The 20,892-nt window shown below is 34.1% G+C and overlaps 1 protein-coding gene across 1 annotated transcript; it reads left to right on the top strand.

The window, feature by feature from the left end:
• The first annotated feature begins 17,923 nt into the window (after window positions 1-17,923).
• On the top strand, window positions 17,924-18,568 carry LOC145671700 (uncharacterized). Its single transcript, XM_081740899.1, has one exon. The coding sequence runs from the start codon at window positions 17,924-17,926 to the stop codon at window positions 18,566-18,568; it is 645 nt and encodes a 214-aa protein (XP_081597025.1).
• Window positions 18,569-20,892: the final 2,324 nt, after the last annotated feature.

Raw genomic sequence — 20,892 nt, 5'->3', positions numbered from 1 at the left:
TGCTTTTCTCAGTACTGTTATAAATGCTTGTGTAATTTCTTTCCCAGTTTTATTTTCACAGGAATAGCCCAAGCATATTTAGAGAATGTATCTATCACAGTTAATAAATATTTGAAATTTCGATTAATTTTTGCTAGACCTTTCAATTTTCCACTATTCATTTCAACTAAATCAGCTTGCCATAAATCATGAATCCCTTTCGTTATAACGGGTATTCGAGGATAGTTTCGTCTTGCACTTTTATGTAATTCTGCAACTATTTGTTCTCGAACTGATTGTGACATTTTTTTTTAATACTAATATATCCAGAAAAAAATTATATCGTATTTACAATATACAAATCGTACATTTTACATTTTTATTATAATACCCCCAAGGAACAGTGTGTATATTACAATTTAAAATTTTTCTTTTGTCATCATACGGATCTAACGCTAATTTTCTCACCTGATTTGTTGTTAAATTATGGTATTTACTTTTAATTTCAAATTGTGTTTTATAGATCGTTTCGTTTTTAAATATACATGATTTATAATCGTCAAACGTAATTTGTTCTTTAACAATATTTTTCTTGATCCCTTTACATTTTTTCAATTCTTTATTTTCACCAGTTTTTATTGCATAATTTTTTGCTCGTAACCCAACATACTCAATTATGGGAACTCCACCTAATTCGTCTTTCATTTTACCCAAAACGTGTTTATTTTGTGTGCTATATAAAGAATTATTTTCAGGAAAATTTGAGGTGTCAAAATACTCAATCATATCTTGTATATCGTTATAAATATTGTTAGTTTTAATTTGGTAAATGAAAGAGTCAGTATCCATATATGCAATTCTAATTTTATCTCCATATCGCGGTTTCATTATATTATAATGGAAGTTATATATAGCTAATTTTGATAATTCTAAAACTGTCGCTCCTACGTAAATTGGTTTATTAAGGGTTACCAATTTTTTTACCATATGAAACAATGCCAAATTATCAGACAATTTTACCCAATTTTGAAACTGATTTTGCGCTACTAATTTTTTACACTTTTTTCATTGTTAATTAATTTTATATCAATTCGTTTTCGTACATTCTCCATTGTCTTTCCGTATACAGAATTATTTAATAACTTATAGAAATCTTTTTCAAATTCAATTGTAGCATTTGCACGGCGTTGAGTATTTTCTTGAATATAAGATGCAAGCCATTTAGATTGACGAAACCATAATATTTTATGTACTTTTACCAATATTAAACCTTGTTTTAGATAAAATTGTAATACTCTATAATGCAAGATATAATTCGATCTCGATTTAAGTGTCAATAGTAATTTTGAATATTTACCATTCGGTGGAACTTCATTAGTTGGAGCACACGGAAAATCAGAATGGTATTCGTGTAAATAATTTGGATACTCTAAATCCACTTCTAGAAAAAATCCCCATTCACTATCCGTGGGCCAATTGATAATTTTATGTTTGTCTTGCCAATTGTCAATTTTATCCTCCCACCGAAAACCACCATATGGTAAATAGTCAATCATTGATAGTCCGTACAGATTGTTCATGCCAATATACAGTAAATAAGATTTTTCTTTTTCCGCATCAAAATCATGTACGTAAGGATTATTAGCTTTGGCATATCTTAACACAGCTTGAGTAATACCTCCGCGTATCGATTTTTCTACAAACATATACATATTGATATCTGATAAAAGTTCAAGTTCAATTTTTGTTCTATATAACATGGCTTGCCATGCCAACCCAGGTGCAGTAAAACAATTAATCGGATCAATACAAAAAGCATTTAAACATGTCTTTCTAAAATTCTCCAACACATCTGCTGTGAGAAGTACATCACATTTTAAATATAGATCCTGGTAGTCCCCTAAATTTTCACATTTAAACACACGCCAAATCAGTTTTGCATATTGATAATCAGTCTCGGAAATTTGTGTTCCATTCAATTTGCTACTAAACGCTTCTCTTCCAGGAAATTCAGTTTCTTTAAATGTATCTAAATTTGTTATGTATTCATAAAAATAAATTCCCTTACGGAGAATTAAAGGAAACTTTTCATCAGAAAAATATTGCTTTGTATAGACAAATTGCTCAGGTTTTAATTTTGACACCAAATTTTCGAGACTATACGGTAGGAATTTAAATAAGTCTACAAAACGTAACTCGATAGGTCTACCATTAAAATTAAAGTGCTTAGAGAATGTTATGTATTTCTCAGTGCTTTCAGCAATTACAAAAATATTTCCAGGGGTGCAACCTAATTCTTTCACAAATAAATGTGCATCATACCCAGACAAATTATGGAAGAAGACAGGGATAAAATTACTTTGACGCTTAATTTGTAAATTACATTTGTTGCACACCGTGGCAATAAATTGACCAGTTAAATGGTTATGATGTTTAACTTTTCTATTGTTACTCGTATATTTACTATCACAAACTGAGCATTCAGCGGATAGGTTAAACTCCTGTAACTGAGAACTATTTAATGGTATTAATGGTTTTTCTTGATCTAATATGTTTATGATTTTTCTTAATTCATTCTCCATAGCAGACATAAACTTCATCGATACATTTTCTCCCCGATAAATAACTAAATCTGATTTCATATAGTTGTTACTCCAACATACAATATAACCAAAACTGCATGGTATATGTTGGTGAATTTGTATTGTATGAGATCCGCTTTGTTTATTTATAGGTTTTAATAAACTTTCCATATCTGCAATTATTATTACATCATTCTGTAATAACAATTTCAATTTTCGAAATTTTAAAACTTCTCCTTGTTTCGGCATGTTAATTTTGGTTGGAATGTGTTCTTTACATAATTTGTCATGTTCATCTAATTTTGATTTGTTATAAAAAGATATTAAACATCGTCTACAAATAAATGTTTGATGACTACCTAACTGATGTCTGACTAAACCATTTAAATTTGTAATTAAACAATAATGAGAGTTTAAATATAATAAATCTATATGTTTACCTACAGCTGTATTTTCGCTTATACGTAACGGAAAAATAGTTTTATTATCATAATTAATGCCATATATATTAATAGAAATTTGTTCCTTAGGAAATACAGAATTATACATATGTTCAAATTTGCTTATGTGTTCTATTTCGACTGGAAATTTTATATTTGTTTTTTCAAATAATGGTAATAAAGTATTAATATATTGTATGTAATTATTCACACGATGTGGATGTTCTTTTGCGGGATGCAGCGCAGCTAGAATACTATACATAAAACATCTATTATCGTTATTTTGAATATTTAAAACACATTTTGTGGATAAAATCCATTGAGGCAATTTTACATAAGTTTTCTCTTTATGACTCTTCAATAACGCATTGATATTTTTTATAAGACAATAATGACTGTTGCAATTTTCTTCACAATACAGTAAATCTATACGTTTATCTACACATGTGTTTTCGCTTATACGTAACGGGAAAATAGTTTCATGATCATAGTTAATGCCATATATATTAATGGAAATTTGTTCCTTAGGAAATACGGAATTATACATATGTTCAAATTTGCTTATGTGTGCTATTTCGACTGGAAATTTTTCAAATAACGGTAAAAAAGTATTACTATATTGTATGTAATTATTCACACGATATGGATTATCTTTTGCGGGATGCAACGCAGCTAGAATACTATACATAAAACTTCTATTATCGTTATTTTGAATATTTAAAACACATTTTGTGGATAAAATCCATTGAGGCAATTTTACATGTTTTCTCTTTATGACTCTTCAATAACGCATTGATATTTTTTATAAGACAATAATGACTGTTGCAATTTTCTTCACAATACAGTAAATCTATACGTTTATCTACACATGTGTTTTCGCTTATACGTAACGGGAAAATAGTTTCATGATCATAATTAATGCCATATATATTAATGGAAATTTGTTCCTTAGTAAATACAGAATTATACATATGTTCAAATTTGCTTATATGTTCTACTTCGACGGGAAACTTTATATTGGTTTTTTCAAATAATGGTAATAAAGTATTACTATATTGTATGTAATTATTCACACGATATGGATTATCTTTTGCGGGATGCAACGCAGCTAGAATGCAGTACATAAAACATCTATTATCGTTATTTTGAATATTTAAAACACAATTCTTTTTGGATAAAATCCATTGAGGTAAATTTATAAAAGACGAAGCGGAAAGAGGATCATATTTACTGATTTTAATTTCTAAGTGATGGTTTGGTTCAGAACATAAAGACCACCCTGATTTCTTAATTGCCCTATTTTCTTGTTCAACTAAAATTTTATTAAATAGTTTTTCTATTATAGAATTCACATCTGTACTCGGTAAAATAATTTCGTTACCACTATTTACAAAGAATCGACATGTTTCTAAATCTACTGGTTTTACAAAAGTTGTAGCCAACGAAAAATTTACTTTAAATGCTGAATTATCTTGTTCCTGTTTTAATATATCTAAACAGTCTTTTCTTTTATTCTTTAAAAAACATCCACTATCCTCATTTAAATCAGTATCACATTTTAAAATAAAATTTTTTAAATTATTATTAAATAGAGTATCAGAATTGATAATATTTGATTTGACCTTTTTTGTTGCCATTTTTTTTAACTAACTCTTCAAAGTTACTATAATAATTTTGAACTGAGTTTTTATAATATAATATTAATAGTATTATTATAAAATGTCTTACTTACAAAAGAAAACAAAACCACACTATTAATAAACCACACTAATAATATAAACGCACACACAAAAAATATCTGAACTTTACGCTTCACACGGTAAACATGAAGTGATTACAAAAAAAAACATGTCGGTCAGTCTTTTATACCTGCCTGACAGCATTACGTCATATTGCGCAATAGTATGAGTCATCCTCGGAAATACCCCTCTTTTTTTTATACCTTTGTGATTGATTACATTACGTTCAGGGATTCCTATCGTTGAATGACAAGTTATTGTCTGTTAAAGAGAAAACTAGGTCAATGTTTTTTAAAATCCGGATAAATGACGTAATGAGAATTATCTACATATGGCGGAAGTTATTATGTAACTGATAACAAAACACGGAAGTTTCGCATTCTTTAAATAATCATCTCTGCTATGTTCAAATATAGGTTAAAACAAGTTCACTCCTTAAAAGAATCTTTGCTATAGGGTTCGAATGTATTATCTGTTATGTTCAAATAAGGGTTGAAAAAATGAGAACGAGTACACCCTCCCTCCGTAGTCTTATGTAACTTCTTCTATGTTTTATGTATTCACTGCTATGTTCCAATAGGGGTTGAATATTATCTATTCTCTGCTGTCTTCAATTAAGGTTGAAAAATAAGTCATACTCTTTTACTAGTTCTGCTATGTTCAATTAGGGGTGGAGAAAATGAATACACCCCCTGTGCTATGTCCGCCATGTTTCGTAGTCTCTGTCATGTTGAAATAGGGGTTGGAAAATATGCTCATAAAAGAGAATGAATTCACCCCTAAAATGGAGGATGTTGTGTTTGTTATCTGCTATGTTAAAATAGGGGTTGGAAAACGAATACATCCCTTCTATGTTATGTGTTATCTTCTCTTCTCTGTGTTCGTAATTTCTGCTATGTTAAAATAGGGGTTGGAAAATACGTCATGCTCTTTTATTAGCTGTGCTATCTGCTATGTTAAAATAGGGGTTGAAAAAGGGAACGAGTTCAATTTGCTCTTCTGTATGTTCGTTATGTTACGTAGTCTTATGTTCTGCTATGTGTTCGTAAGGGTTGGAGAATGAATACACCCATGTAGTTTTATGTGCTCTTCTATCTGTTCGTAATTAACATAGGGGTTGGAAAATATGCTCATAAAAGAGAACGAATACACCCCTTCTATGTTTCATATTCTTATCTGTTATCTGTTCTCCTGTGTGTTACGTAGTGTTATGTGTTATCTTCTCTTCGCTGTGTTCGTAGGGGTTGGAAAATATGCTCATAAAAGGGAATGAGTTCACCCCCTAAAATGTGCTCGTAAAAGAGAACGAATACACCCCCTAAAAAGTGCTCATAAAAGGGAACGAATTCACCCCTAAAATGGAGGTCGTAAAAGACCGTGGGCTCACGGTGCACGGTGGTCATTTTCCCAGTGGCTTGTGAGTTGTTAAACACTGAGCTAGGTTGGCCCAGATCGATCCATTTTCTACTACGAACTGCACCTAATGGCAACGAACATATTTCGGGAAGCTCATACGCTCGTAGTATTTACTGTCTTTCTAAGAGTAATAACATACATTTAATAGCATGTGTGGAATTAAAAATATACGTTGTTCATTAATCCCCAATTTGAATGTAACTTTTGCAAAAAAAAAAAAGCCTCATTATTCATTACTATGATTAATATTATCCTTTTTATCTATTTGTTTTGCAAATTATTGAATAATCTGACCACACAATTTTCCAGACAGAATTTTAAGATGTCATGAGCAAGAAATCAAACCTCTTCTTCACTTTCGTTTTAACAATACGGAGGGCTAGTGCCTACTTGCGTTGCTTTTGTCAATTTACTTAATAAAATAAGAAATACGATATGCGGTATTTTAACTGAAAAAAGATAGTATCCTATTAGTTATACAACCTTTCGTCAAGCAAAGTGTTAGCATCAACCAGGTAAACTAGCATTGATAAAGAAATATTCAGATCATGCCTTGCCCCCCCCACTTTTAACGTCCAATCGCCGCCACTGTATGTAGCTAATAGGTTGTCCATATGAAATATACTGATTTTACCTGTATCGCATACGTATTGCCTTCTTGTAATATATGGATTGGACATATGCAGGATCTAGATTGTACGTATACTGCACCATTATTAAAGTACTGCGACATACTGCAAAATGCATGATGCATTCTTTCTGTAATGTCAAATATTGTTTTACTCTTTATGAAAACAAAAATAGCTTAAAATATGGTTGATCTCCTTTGTGCCAATAATTATAAATTTAACAATACTACACTTTTCAAATCTTAGTTTGGAGCAGTGAAACTGTCCAAAGGAATGTATTTACCTGCAGGGTGTCCTATAAGTTTGGGCTTCCTGCTAATTCGTTGGAAAGCTACTGCAAAGCCAAGTGTTGAAAAGTGACACAAGCGTTAATTTTAAAATTATGGGCACAACGGGGATTAACCATATGTTAAACTATTTTCGTTTTCATACAGAGTAAATCAATATGTGATATATTACTGTAAGAATTTATCATATGGTTTGCAGTTAGTTAGTTGCAGCACTTCAATAATAATGCAAAATGCACAGCCATATACAATCCTATATTCAAACTCAAACAAGATTTTCGTACAATCATTTATTAAGCTGTTATCATCCATTGCTTGTACGATATAAAGATTGTTTTACCTCATTCTTTTCCTTAATAGCATCCTCTTCCAAAGTACAGTTGTTACTACAAGAGGTCTGAATAGAATTTTCCAGAAATAACTCCTCTGTACATTTTAATTAACAGATAAGTTATGTTTTTTTTTTAAATGTCGCAATAATTAAAAGTTTGGTGTCAGCCGAAAACGTGATCGCTCAAAAGATGATTCCTACTCAGTACTCGCATTAAAAATGCAACACCAAGAAGGAGACAGGGTAGCTGCGCCAAAGCTCCCAGGCCGATACCTAATAGTAAGTGTAGAACAGTGGTGCCACAGTCCTAGCTATGGAGTGGGCTGAAAAATAATACCAAATTCAAACGGAAAGGGCTGAATTCATTATTTTATACTACCAGTGTAATACCTGGCTCTATAACACGAAACTAAAAAAATAATAAAAAAAATAAGGTTCGAGAACACTCCTCCCTCTTCCAACAGTCCAAATCAAGAAACTGTTCTTTAAAAAATACTTTTTAAAAACATCCAAATAGGAGGACCCCAAACAACTGTGGAAGTAGATGAAACTTCCCTCGCACGTAGGAAGTATAACAGAGGCCGCAAATTAAAAGGGAAAACAGTTATCATCTTCGGCATGTATTGTAAAGAAATCAAACGCGCCTTTATTTCAAACAGTGACCAATCAATCAAAACAATATTATGCCCATATACAAGGGCGCCCATATTGTGGTTTCCAAGGAAGGGACAAGTATACGCGACATTTCAAATATAGGTTCAAATTTTGCTGTAACTAATATAAAAATTCTATTGGGTTTTCGATATTCCGAAGTACAATTTCCTCAAGGGGGTGAGCGCCCCCCTTGCCCATATATGAAAAGATATATAAAACGAGCAACATATCAATCATCTCCGAGTTTGTATGTAATCAGTACGTTATAATAAAATATTAAAATATAAATTATTGCACCTTATTCTCGCTTATTTGTTAAATGGTGCTGAATTGGGTAGAATTGTACCAACTTTTTCACGAAAGGGGCTGAAAATGCCTCCGTGGTACCACCGGGCCAATGAATGATAAAAAGGGCTGAATTTGGTACAATTGTACCAAGTGTGGCAACACTGGTGTAGAATATTCCTAAACGTCCGCTGTATTCGCTGTGTGAGAAGGTGGTGACAGCGGAGGCGTTGTGCAGCCATCGACCAAACATATTTATCCTTCCCTGCTCTAGACATTCTGCAAATTTGGACTTTCCTGGATGCATCCTTTTTAGTGCAACATTTTAAACAACGAGCAGTTTAACAGTCTCATACATTACTTAAAGAAAGAGCAATGATTCTCAGAATTACTCGGAATATATCTTTGCAATTCAGAGCACGAAAAGAAGTATAGCTAAAGAAACACTGATTTTAGCCAGATAGTAACTAGTAAACTCAATCACACTCAGTACAATTAGTTGCTTGGTGTTATCCGTAAGTCAGAGATCATGGTATCTCATTTCGTGTAGATTTTTGCATTTGTTTAATGCTAAAAATGTATTTTGTCGCTAATTGAACCCAGTACCATATGTATACCGACAGGACGTATCTTAGTCACAGGGTGACATGAGTAATACACTAAACTATTCGATTGACCCCTGCGGCCTTGTCAACACTAAAGAAAGTTACAAAGTGATTAAGTAAATACGGAACATAGTTCATACAAAGTATAGCGATGTATGAAGTCTCATGTTCATACGATTTGGATAAAGGATACATTTGAAAATATTGTAGCAACATAGAAATATATGATTTCTCTGGATAATTTGGATTAGTCCAGAATTCGAACACATATACGTAGGTAAGTCCAACATTTGTTTTTTTTTCTTTCTATACTTCTTTCTTCGGATTCCCAATAAAGTTGACTACTGAAAACTTGAGTTATAGATTCTGTATTAAAACAACACCTTCCCTAGACATGTTCAGTATACACGTTGTCTTACACAGTGTGCGAATTAGATAACCTATATTGGGGGGGGGGGAATAAAATTAGGCCAACAGGACGTAAAGTCTAAAGATGCAATAATTCAAAATGAGACAATAATACCTTATCCCCCAAAACACACATAAATATGACATCTGTAATAAATAAGAGATTTATTAATTCAATAAATCTAGACAATAACTATGTACGTACATATTGTCCTACATGCACACACCACACCTAATCTTTCTGAACGTGTTTAAATGTTGTACTCACTCGTGAGCCTGTAACTCTCTAAGGTTTATTTATTTAATAATATTTAATAATTATTTATTTAATAATAATTTTTCCACTCATATTGAAATCTTCCACTTCGCGTTATTACACACAGCTTGTAAAAGAAAACCTACTTCAGCATTATGAAAACCACTAAAAGTATCAGTATACTTAAACCGGACTTACTTTTTTTTTAAATCTAGGTATTAGCCTATGATACGAGAAATGTATTATTGCTGGTCCCGATTTCTGGCATCAAGGTCAAATCGAAGGCCAAATTTTTAAAAACTCTCAATTCAAATTTCGAGCTTGCGCTTCTGCTCCCCGCTAAAGCTGCACTCTTCATGCTTTATTTCGTTTTTCTTTTCTTTCCTCTTTCTTTTTTTTTCAAATATCAATTTCGTGACGGAGCTCAGGAAGTCAACACTTACAATTACTTTACTGTTAGGTTACAGATGACTTTATTCATTATGTGCTACGTTATTCAAACAAAGTATAAACATTACACTGAAGTTTTCCAAGCAACATTTTTGGCGTGGACAGCAAACTGTACATCGAAAAGAAAGATGGAAAAATGAAAGGTTAACTTTAAATAGCTCGCTCCAGTTGAAATGCTTATACAAACTCAGATAATGACATGGAGAACCAATTGTTTTAGCAAATGCTGAAGCAAATCTTCAATTATGCGCTTACTCATTTTTACTAACATGTCTGCTAGGGAGTGCATCCCCAGCGTGTACGTTAACATATAGCCACGATAGAATATATGCAGGGTGTACATTTATTATGTAGTCAAAATTCACTGGTGAAATCCACACACCTGAAAAATAAAAAAAAGTCCGTGTGAACATAAGGCGAAAAACGCGTTGTTTCAAAGTTACGGGATGCCGAAATCGAGAAAATTGTAACTTTGTGGCTGCCTAGCTCGAAAACTATGAGAGATATTAAAAGCGGTTAAAGAAATATTAGATAAACTAGTGCACTTTCTATCTAAATAACCATGTTTCAGAGTTGGGTTGTTCCGGCGCATATGATTTTAGAGAGAGGGAAGGAAGAGCGAAACCTATACCGCAGCTCCCTCTATAAAATCAGTTGCGCCGATACGTCTCAACTCTGAAACATGGTTATTTAGATAGACAGTGTACTAGTTCCTCTAATATGTCTTTAACCGTCGTTGATATCTCTCATAGTTTTCGAGCTAGGCAAACTCAAAGCTACAATTTTCTCGATTTCGGCATCCCGTAACTTTGAAACAACGCGTTTTTTGCCCTATGTCCATATGGACTCTTTTGTTTAGATGTAAGGATTTCATCGGTGGATTTTGGCTACATAATAGATGAACACCCTGTATATCTCAGATTTTGAGTACAGTTTCAAAAGTTCATTTCCCTAAACTGTAAAAGGCAGTGACTACTATGCTACCACAAATTAAACACAACTTTTGAGTTGTATAAACGCAAACTACTCGGAAATGTGAACCATGCGTTAACAAGGAATATACTTGAAAATGAAATGCGACATAAATAAAATAAAAAAAACGGGATGATAATCGATACAAATGTAGAGGATGAATATGACATGTCCGACCATCGCCCGCCAAGTATGGTGGAAGAAGTTATTTATTTACTTCTTCTTGGCCAACCGTTAAGAGCATTTATAAATCCATATGTGAGTTTGCTATGCGCAATTAGTATATTCAAATTCACGAACGACGATGAACTGAAGGGTATGAAGATACGATTGCAAGTAACAACCGTAGTCATAATAATATAGTTCAACTAAACAACGATGAAATTAGTGGGGGAAATTAGAAATGACCAAAAGTGAATAGTTTACATCGCTTATATCGAAATACAGCTAGAAGATTAAACTTAGAAGAAACGACAAAATCAGTGGAATTTGGCGTTATACCAAGCATAGGTTTGGGGGGGGGGGAAGCGAGCATCCCCGGTGGGGATACCTCAGCTGACTTCTTTCGGAGGAACAAAATGTGATTGAAAGGGAAAATCCCCCTCATCTTCCCGGTAATTTGCACCCTGTATTTTACCGAAATATGTCATGACGTTTTCCGAAAACCTGATACTTTAAATGTTGTTAATACGCAAAGTTCATTGATCTAATCACTTATTTACTTACTCTCTTATGATCATCAAAACTTTTAGGGTACTTCTCGTTCATATATAAAGGTGAAATGTAGTATCCAGGCTTGGTGTAGCGTGCAAGTAAACAAATAAAAAGCAACAGGCTATTTCCTTCGCCAAGACCTCTTACAATGGAGTAATAATAATAATAATAATAATAATAATAATACAGGAATAATAGTATGGCAATACGAATTACGTAAACAATACCTTCCAATAAAGAAAAAATAATAACTACCACTACGGGATTCGAACTTGGGTCTCAGTAACTCCAGTTTTCTGCTTTCACAGTTCCCACCAATTCCTCATACGAAGATAAGAAAACAAACCAGTAGTTATGTTAGATAAACATAGAACAATATTTCTACATATAGTGTTGATATAATTCAAAGAATGTGAAAATAATTTCTATCGTGTTTTCTTCTTTGGAAATTAAAAGTTAAGGTAAAGAGGAATTGTAATGTAAATCGGGACTATTGCTGAAAACGGTAACATAACCTCAACTTGAAAAACATTTCGTGATATTTTTCTCATTGAGGAACGTCTATATATATATATATATATATATATATATATATATTAGTTAAACAAGGAAATCTCGAGTAAGTCATTGTGACATTCACATAAGCAGCGTTTCCTTATACGATCATTAGTATCTTGTGGACAGTCTCACATCAAACTATTTTAACTAGCTAATAGTTTGGGCGCAAAGTGAAGTGGCGTGGTACGTAAGTGTTTAGTGCACTTGTTACCTTATACATGGTATAATGTAACATGACCCGGAAGTTTTGGGCAACCAGTGTGTATATATAGGAAATTTATATTTATTGAACTTTTGCAAAAATATAATTAGTCGTTAACTCCATTTTATGTAGATCGCTAATTTTGCGTTAAGTTGATTGAAATAATGATTTTAGTATATTTAGATGGAAATATATGGTTATATATATATATATATATATATATATATATATATATATATATATATATATATATATATATATTGGACAATATTCGTATATTTAGCCAACATCGAGCGTTATTTTAGAAAATATTGTCATATCCGGTCGTTTTGAATCCTTTCTAGTGTATTTATATGGATATTTTGACTTAGGGGATCATCAAAAGAAATAAAAAATTTTATTTCAAAAATCTTCTCTGAAATTTCACATTTGTAAAGTCAGCCATAATAGCTTCTTGAAGCATCTCTTTGTTTAATCTAAATTATCTGTGATTGGATCTTCCGCAATCACAGTTGTGGTTGAGATTTTCGGCTTTCTTTGATCTCGGGAGATAAACCTATCATCCTATAGCTACGTTACAATAATCATCCAATTAGGGATCTTCTTCCCATTGTCTTTGTCTTTTTACCGGAAGCAGTGTTAACAGGTGGACGTAAAGTTATCTTCGTCGATATAAAACGTGGAAAAATAGAAATTTTAAAAGTAACAACACGAAATAGTTGAGACCTTTCATGTCTTTGGACAGTATACGTATGCACTGTGTGATTGCTGTGCTCAATGGACGATAGCGTTTCGACTGTAAGAGCAAACTTATACGTCAGAGCGTGAGTGGCTGACGTAGGCCATTTTGGTGGATTGCCTCGTTGTCTGGAGTCGAAGCAGTGGCCAGAAAATTCCATTTTCGCGATCACCGGGAAACTACTCAGCCGAGTAGTGGTGAAGAATATTTTTCCTTGAGAAACCAGGCAAGGACTGAAAGGGTAGGAACGTAAACATCATTCTTTTCCATGGAAGATTTCAACAAGTAAGTGTGGTAGAAGGTAAATCCAAATTGTTGTTTTCAGCCGAACAAAACCTGCAAAATTTTATTCATTGAATTGAGGATGCATTATTCTTTTGGTGTTGTGATGCCTAACATAATGTGCTAAAACTCTGCGACGTTTTCCCTAAGTTATACTGTATATAAATTCGAGATGTGACAGGAACTGCTCGCTCAATGGGGGGGGGGGTTTCTTTCTTTAAGTTTCAGTGATGACGATTGTCTTAAACAGTCCATGAAATGTGTGTACTTTCCGGGTACATACATTCTCCCCAAAATTAAATTTTAGATATGTAAACATCAAAATTTTCGTACTGCTCGATATCACAATGCAAATCCATTCTCTGTTTTTTTTAGGCTCACATTTACTTCAGATTGGATATGATGAGACAAATATTTACAAAAACTTTTGGCTCACATTGATGACAAGGGTGCTACGTACGGCTATTGGTAATGGGAGATGTTTATCAACGGTGAAATATTCGTTCCGTATTTTGAATTCCCATCACAAATAAACAAAAGTTCAGATTTGAGGAACATATTTGGAATTTTTTTATTAGAGAAAAATATAAAACTTAACGAGATGCGTTCTATACGTCCTTAGTAAAGGCTGTGCATGCTATATACGAAAATATATGTCTAATGGAAATGATTTTTATATGTGTTAGGTTAAGTTAGGTTTAGAGATTTTAGTTTAAGTATACATTTCATTTGAATATTTTTCCTAGTGTGTATTTTCTCTGTGTCATTGAAATTTTGTTGTGAAAGGGAAATGTGGATAGGCCTAAGCTTATACAATGAGGTCCCCTACCGGTATAAATCCTCTGTGCTGGCCCCACTTGCACAACAGCGACCGAGAGTAATAAGAAAGAAAGAAAACCTAGTATATAGCGCAAAGACACGACAAGTGATATATGTACGTAGTATAGAGTATGGATTGTGTGGTTAGTCTGTTCTTCTTAGTAAATGTGATAATGTACAGAGTGGTTTCACAGAACAGAAACTAAATACATGTAAAAATTACTCACGAGATGGGAATATAGAATGTGATTCTATTCAATTTTGTATGTAAACTTCCCCATTCAGCTGTGTTAAAGATTTCATTCACAATTTCCAACCATTGCAACTTTTTTATTCTTTTGTTTTGTTTATCTTCTTGTCATACTGAAAATTAACATAAATAAAAGGTACGAGCCGAAACAAAATCTTTTCTTTTCAAGTACAAAGCTCATTATTTAGTGTTAAGTAGTAAATCCAACTCAGTTGTATTGTTAGTATGTAGACCTGACAGGAAAATTCACTTCGTTAAAATCAACAAAATTCATTTTAAGCATTTCAGTTTACAAAATTCAATCCCGTTGCGCTATTCAGAATTCAGTTAGAGATTTTTTTCTTTCTTTATCTGGGTTAGTAAATACAAACATTCAGATCTCCGTAGCACTCATTGCCAGTTTCACTCTAAGGTCGGTGTCTGGCATCAGTAAGATTGTAATCTGCAACCTATTTCGCGATGGGATGCAGATGATGAACTGCAGATCTGGATACTGGACTGTGAGTGAGAATGAAGGAGGCTTGGAAATCTTCACATTTTGGGTCAATTTGAGTTCAATTTTCCGGAGATGATTGGTTTGGTGGATGGGTCAGTGAGGGTTGACAGCTTACCCATCTTGGCCCAGTTGGTTCGCGGTCACCAGTCAGTGACACATTCACGCAACCATAAAGGAAAGTGAACATCATACAAAACACATCAGTATCATCATCATTTTTATTATTATTTTTTTTTTGTAAAACACTGGACTTCTATTCGTCTGACCCAGTTTGAAATCCCCACCAGGCTCAAACTTTTTCAAATGTTTTAATTTCAATTTCAATGTATACTGTTTACCCGCGGACATTAGGTCTCTCGACACTTCTACGCATGACAGAAGTAGAACAGTCCACTACAAAAAATAAATATCTGTAGGTACAGGCAACAAGTGTTCGTTTTCTCCTCTGTTGGCGTGAGAAAGAAGGCTGGAAATTTAAAGATAGTTGCCAAGCTACATAAATTGGATCTAGATCAGCAGTACATTATAGTCAGGCAATGATGTCACGCAGTGAATAGAGCGCGCGCATTTTAAATGCAGCCTAGCTTTGTGTTTCTAGGTGCTTCGATATTCGTTGATTACGGCAAAGACTCGCGCGAGGACATAAGCTATTGTCTTTCTCTACAGTTGACACACGTTTGTGATTGTGCAGTTTACTGTTTTTTCTAGTTCTTTCTCTCACCTGTTTCATGTTTATGCTTCCGCGTGTGTGTTGTGTGTGTGTACGTGCGTTGTTTTGTGTATATTTTAATATGGTGAAGCCAATACTGTCAACCAGTGCTGGCGTGAAGAAACACTTACGTAGTGCCGAGAAAAGACTAATCCATAATGTGGTGACATTTTATGACAAAGAAGCGCTAGAAGACCGTCTTCTAATTCCCCTTTCTCAGGATACCAGAACCAAGGTGACCAGACGTCCCGTTTTAGCCGGCATAGTCCCTTTTTCCACCGTTGCACAGTGGGGCGAAAACGCAAAAAGCTGGCCAAAATATGATAACTATATTCAAATTGAATGAAATTTAGTATTAAGGGGTTATTGAGGTTGCTGATTACGATTCTGCAACTAAAGTTGAAAAAAACAAAATGGCGGATCCAAAATGGCGGAATAAAATTTGCAAAAGTCGAAAAAGTCGTAGAAATGTTCTCAAAAGTGGCGATAAAGGGGTTATTGAGGTTGCTGATTACGATTCTGCAACTAAAGTTAAAAAACATAATGGCGGATCCAAAATGGCGGAATAAAAAGAATGTCAACATACTTCGTAATTTTCACAATGTATCTTTAACAACATTCAGTTTTTTTTTTTTTTTTTTACATATTTTGATGAACAATTATACCCCTACTTGTTACTTACGTTCTTATTTACTAGAAATGTATTATTACGTAAATGACACAAATTACAGGTATTTGATTCCGTTATGATAACTGCAACGGCTTATCACTGTAACATTAAATGAATAATAATTAACATCAACACGCTTCGTAATTGGCACGTTTTGGCAGCTACGTTTTTGTCGAAAGCAAAACGACATGGGAATTTCAAATGGGAATTAATGTTCAGACTACCATTCTACAAAATATAAACGTGGTACACGAGGGTGCACATAATGTTTTCAACGCTTTAAGTTAATAAAATATATAAACAATGTGAAAATTTTTCCTGACTTGCGATTAAAATTATAAATTATTACCTCATTATTATTAATTTTTCACTTCATACACTTATTCTACTTACCAGTACGATATAGGAAAACTTTACAGATTTAAAAACTATGAACGCGTTCGAAAGTTACAACCGTTTCAACGGACGCGTCACAATTCTTCTATTGTTCTCTACACATTTGACCTGCTGAAGGGTCTACTTAAGAGTGGCTCAGGTAGTCGGAATAAAGTAAAAACCCTATTCTATTTATGGATTTGGGCCCTTCGAACATCACTCTAGCCAACTACATAAACAAATTCTATATTACTAACTTTCGCTTTTTTACTTTTGGCCAGCTTTTGCGTTTTCGCCCCACTGTGCGTTGTCCCGTTTTTATCTCATTCTCAAACGGGACGCCTAAATGTCCCGTTTTTAAACAAAAATGATCCAGATGTGAAGTAATTATTATTCAAAATGTAAATGGTCAATGTAAATTCTACATTCTTCCGTACCAGCACTCATTGGGAAGGTTCAGCTGTGTCTGGAACTTCTGAATGTTCAAATGGGAATTAAGTGTTCTGTGCTTCAAGTGAAAATTGAGTTGGAATTCTGAGTGTTCAAGTAGTTAAAAGTATTGTTGGGTTGTACTTAAGTTAAAAACGGCGTGTTATCATTCTTACTTGTATATTTTGTAAATTGAAAACACTGCTGAGTTCCAAAATGCAATGTGGAAATCAGATATATAAGCCCCCCCCCCCGGGTCACCGATTCGTATGCGTCCCTTTTTTGAAAGTAAAAGTTCTGGTCACCTTGCCAAACGTGCAAGTGTAATTGCGAAAGTTTCAGAGTCAACTGTGAAAAGAATTCGTAGAGAAGCGAGAGGTGAAGATGTGCCGAAATTTCAATCGCCAAAAAAGCGCCAGAAAAAGGCCACTATCGAGAACATAGCTTTGGACGATTTTGATAGAGACGTTATGAGGAGAGTTCTACATGAATTTTATGCGAACGAGAAAAAAGTTTCTACTTTCCCCAAATTGCTTCCTGTGTTGCAAACACGTATTAATTTTTGTTGGCAACGCGAAACTTTAAGGAATGTTTTACATGAAATCGGTTTTAGTTCCAAAAAGTGTCAGAACAAGCGAAAGTTTATAATGCAGCGGAGTGATATAGTGTTAGCTAGAACTCAATATTTGAGAACAGTACGATGTTACAGGAACGAAAAAAGACCGATCGTATTTTTGGATGAATCGTGGATAGACAGCAACTTAACCTTCAGCAAATGTTGGCAAAGTGATGAAGAACATGGAGTTGTGGAAACCGGAAATGCCTCGCGACGCATAATTATTTTATGCGCGGGGGGAGAAATGGGTTTTATAAAGAATGCCAATTTAATGTACAAAGCCAATTCTGGCGATTATCATGGTCAGATGAATTCCACAATTTTCGAAAAGTGGACAAGGGAAAAGCTTATTCCAAACCTTCCTGAACATGCTGTGGTCGTTATTGACAATGCGCCATATCACTCAATACAATTAAACAAACACCCAACATCATCTAACAAAAAGCAAGAGATCATGGATTGGCTTTCTGTAAACAACGTTCCTCATTCCCCAGACATGCGTAAAATTGAACTGCTAGACCTGGTGAAAAAGAACGCACCCACAACGAAGATATTCAAATTCGACATGATGATCCAAGAGCATGGATTCATGGCTTTGAGATTAACCCCATACCATTGCGACATTAATGCCATTGAGTACGTTTGGGCAGATGTGAAAAGGTTTATCCGTGACTGAAATGTAACTGGAGATCTAGATATGATGACTCTGTTTAAGTATACTGAACAGGCGATTAACAGTGTTACCGTGGAAGATTGGAAGAAGCATTACTCTCATGTGGTGTCATTGGAAAATACGTATTGGGAGAGAGATGGAATCATTCAAGAAGTATGTGATCCTATAGTGATTAGTGTAAGTGCGAGTGATGATGATGACGCTGATTATTCTGATGACAGTGACGAATGAACGGATCTAACCTAAGGTAAGTTGCTTAGTTTTATTTACTTATTTTGTTTAAAATGTTATTTTTTATTTTGTTGTTTAACATTTCATTACTTATTTATTTAGTTTACTTATTTTATTGCCTTCAGTTGTTACTACTGCGCACTGGAATGTGGGACAATGATAGCTAAAGGAATCTGCTATATCCTATTATTAAAGTACTATTACGGTGGATGAATTGTTACGCTCGTTAACTTGCAATTAAGGGGTCTCAGGTTCGATTCCCGGTGGAGACTCAGGTGGCTCGGATCCCACGTTAAACTGTGAAATTTCATCTTGAGAGGATATCGAAAGCACATAGACATGAACAACAAACTAGCATCAGTTCTTCTTATCATGGCTTTTGGGCTCTCTTTTAGCAATTTAATGCGCGAATTAGTTGTTAGAACCATTATATCCCCCCCCCCCCACATTGATGCATCCAAACAAAAATCATTCTACCACACACTGCACTACTACGGGTAATAATCACCGATTATCGTGCTTTCAGTGATGCAGGCCCACTTTGATTTCATTCTCATATTATTATTCATAAATGGGGGGCGCGGTGACTCAGTGGTAGAGCGTGCATCTCCGTTGCTTGGGGTCCCTGGTTCGATCCCAGCTCGCACCGTGTGGACCTTGTGGTGGACCTCGTGGGTTTTCTCGGGGTTCTCCCGTTTCCTCCCACTTTCTTCATTCCACCATTTCATTCATTTCTTATCATCACAGTCTCCTTTAGCCTAGCCGGCATAACTGTGGGACGTAAAATTTAAGATTTTTTTTTTATTATTCATAAAATCTTATCAGCTATAGTTTTGGTGCCGGGTTGGTAACACTGTTCAAACAAACCACCCTCGCCAATAACCAATGCCTTTCTTCCTCTTCTTCTTTTACAATTCTCTCCTTTCGTTAACATAGACTCTCCTTGGCACTCTGCCAACTAGAGTTTCCCAGCCGAATGGGCGAACAGTACTCAGTATGACAAGCAAGATCTCCCCAGAAAGAAAAATATATCGGAAAGAGAAGAATTGAAAGAGTTCTGTCAATGGAGACAATGATTTACAAATTTATTTCCTGCAGTTGTTCTAGATTGATATTTTCATCTACTTTCAAGTATTTTCCGATTCATACGTGGTGTGTTGTTATTTTCTGGGACTGGAGTGCCTTTAGGATACTTCCCGCAGATATACAGAGCTGAAATATAATATCCAGGCTTCGTGTAACGTGCTAGTAACAAACAAATAAAAAACAACATATTGATATTTCCCCTCCTTAACCCCTTACAATGAAGTGTGTGGGCTTTTCAACAAAAAGCCGTGCTCCAATCAGAAACTTCATAAAATATAAAATATGTAGGTAATCTCGACTTCTCAATAATAATAATAATAATAATAATAATAATAATAATAATAATAATAATAATAATAATAATAATAATAATAATAATAAAGGAATAACAGAATTAAAATACCAATTACGTAAACAATACATTCCATAAAGATTAAAAAATAGTTTCCACGATGGGATTCGAACCCAGTCTCTGCGGGTCTTTATCACTCTGCCACAAATTCCTCATACAAACATAAGAAAATAAACTAGTACTTACGGAAGATAAAAATAGAACTTTATTTCTACACGTGTTGATGCAATTGAAAAAATGCGAAAATAATGCCTGCCGTCTTTTCTTTCTTTGGAAATTATAAGTTAAGGTGAGGAAAAATGTAATGTAAATGTGAACCATCGTTGAAAACGATGACGTGGCCTTAACTTGAAGAACGTTTTATGATATTTTCCTCATTGAGGAAGATCTATATAACTTATTTTTGAGTTAAACAAGGAAATCTTAAGTAAGTCATTGTGCAACTCACATAAGGAACGTCTCCTTATACGAGCGTTAGTATTCTTGTGCATATTCTTACATGGAACAATTTTAACTAGCTTTTAGCTTGACTGGAACGTGAAGTGACACGGTAGTTATGTGGTTAGCGCATTGCACTTCTGTTCGACGGACCCAGGTTCAAATCCTCACCAGGCTCAAATGTTTCAATTTTATTTTCAATGCATGCTCAGTATGACAA

The sequence above is a fragment of the Thermobia domestica genome, chromosome 15, assembly GCF_964235325.1.
Source record: "Thermobia domestica chromosome 15, izTheDome1.hap1.1, whole genome shotgun sequence".
Taxonomy (NCBI): domain Eukaryota; kingdom Metazoa; phylum Arthropoda; class Insecta; order Zygentoma; family Lepismatidae; genus Thermobia; species Thermobia domestica.
This window is presented reverse-complemented; position numbering and strand designations above follow the sequence as displayed.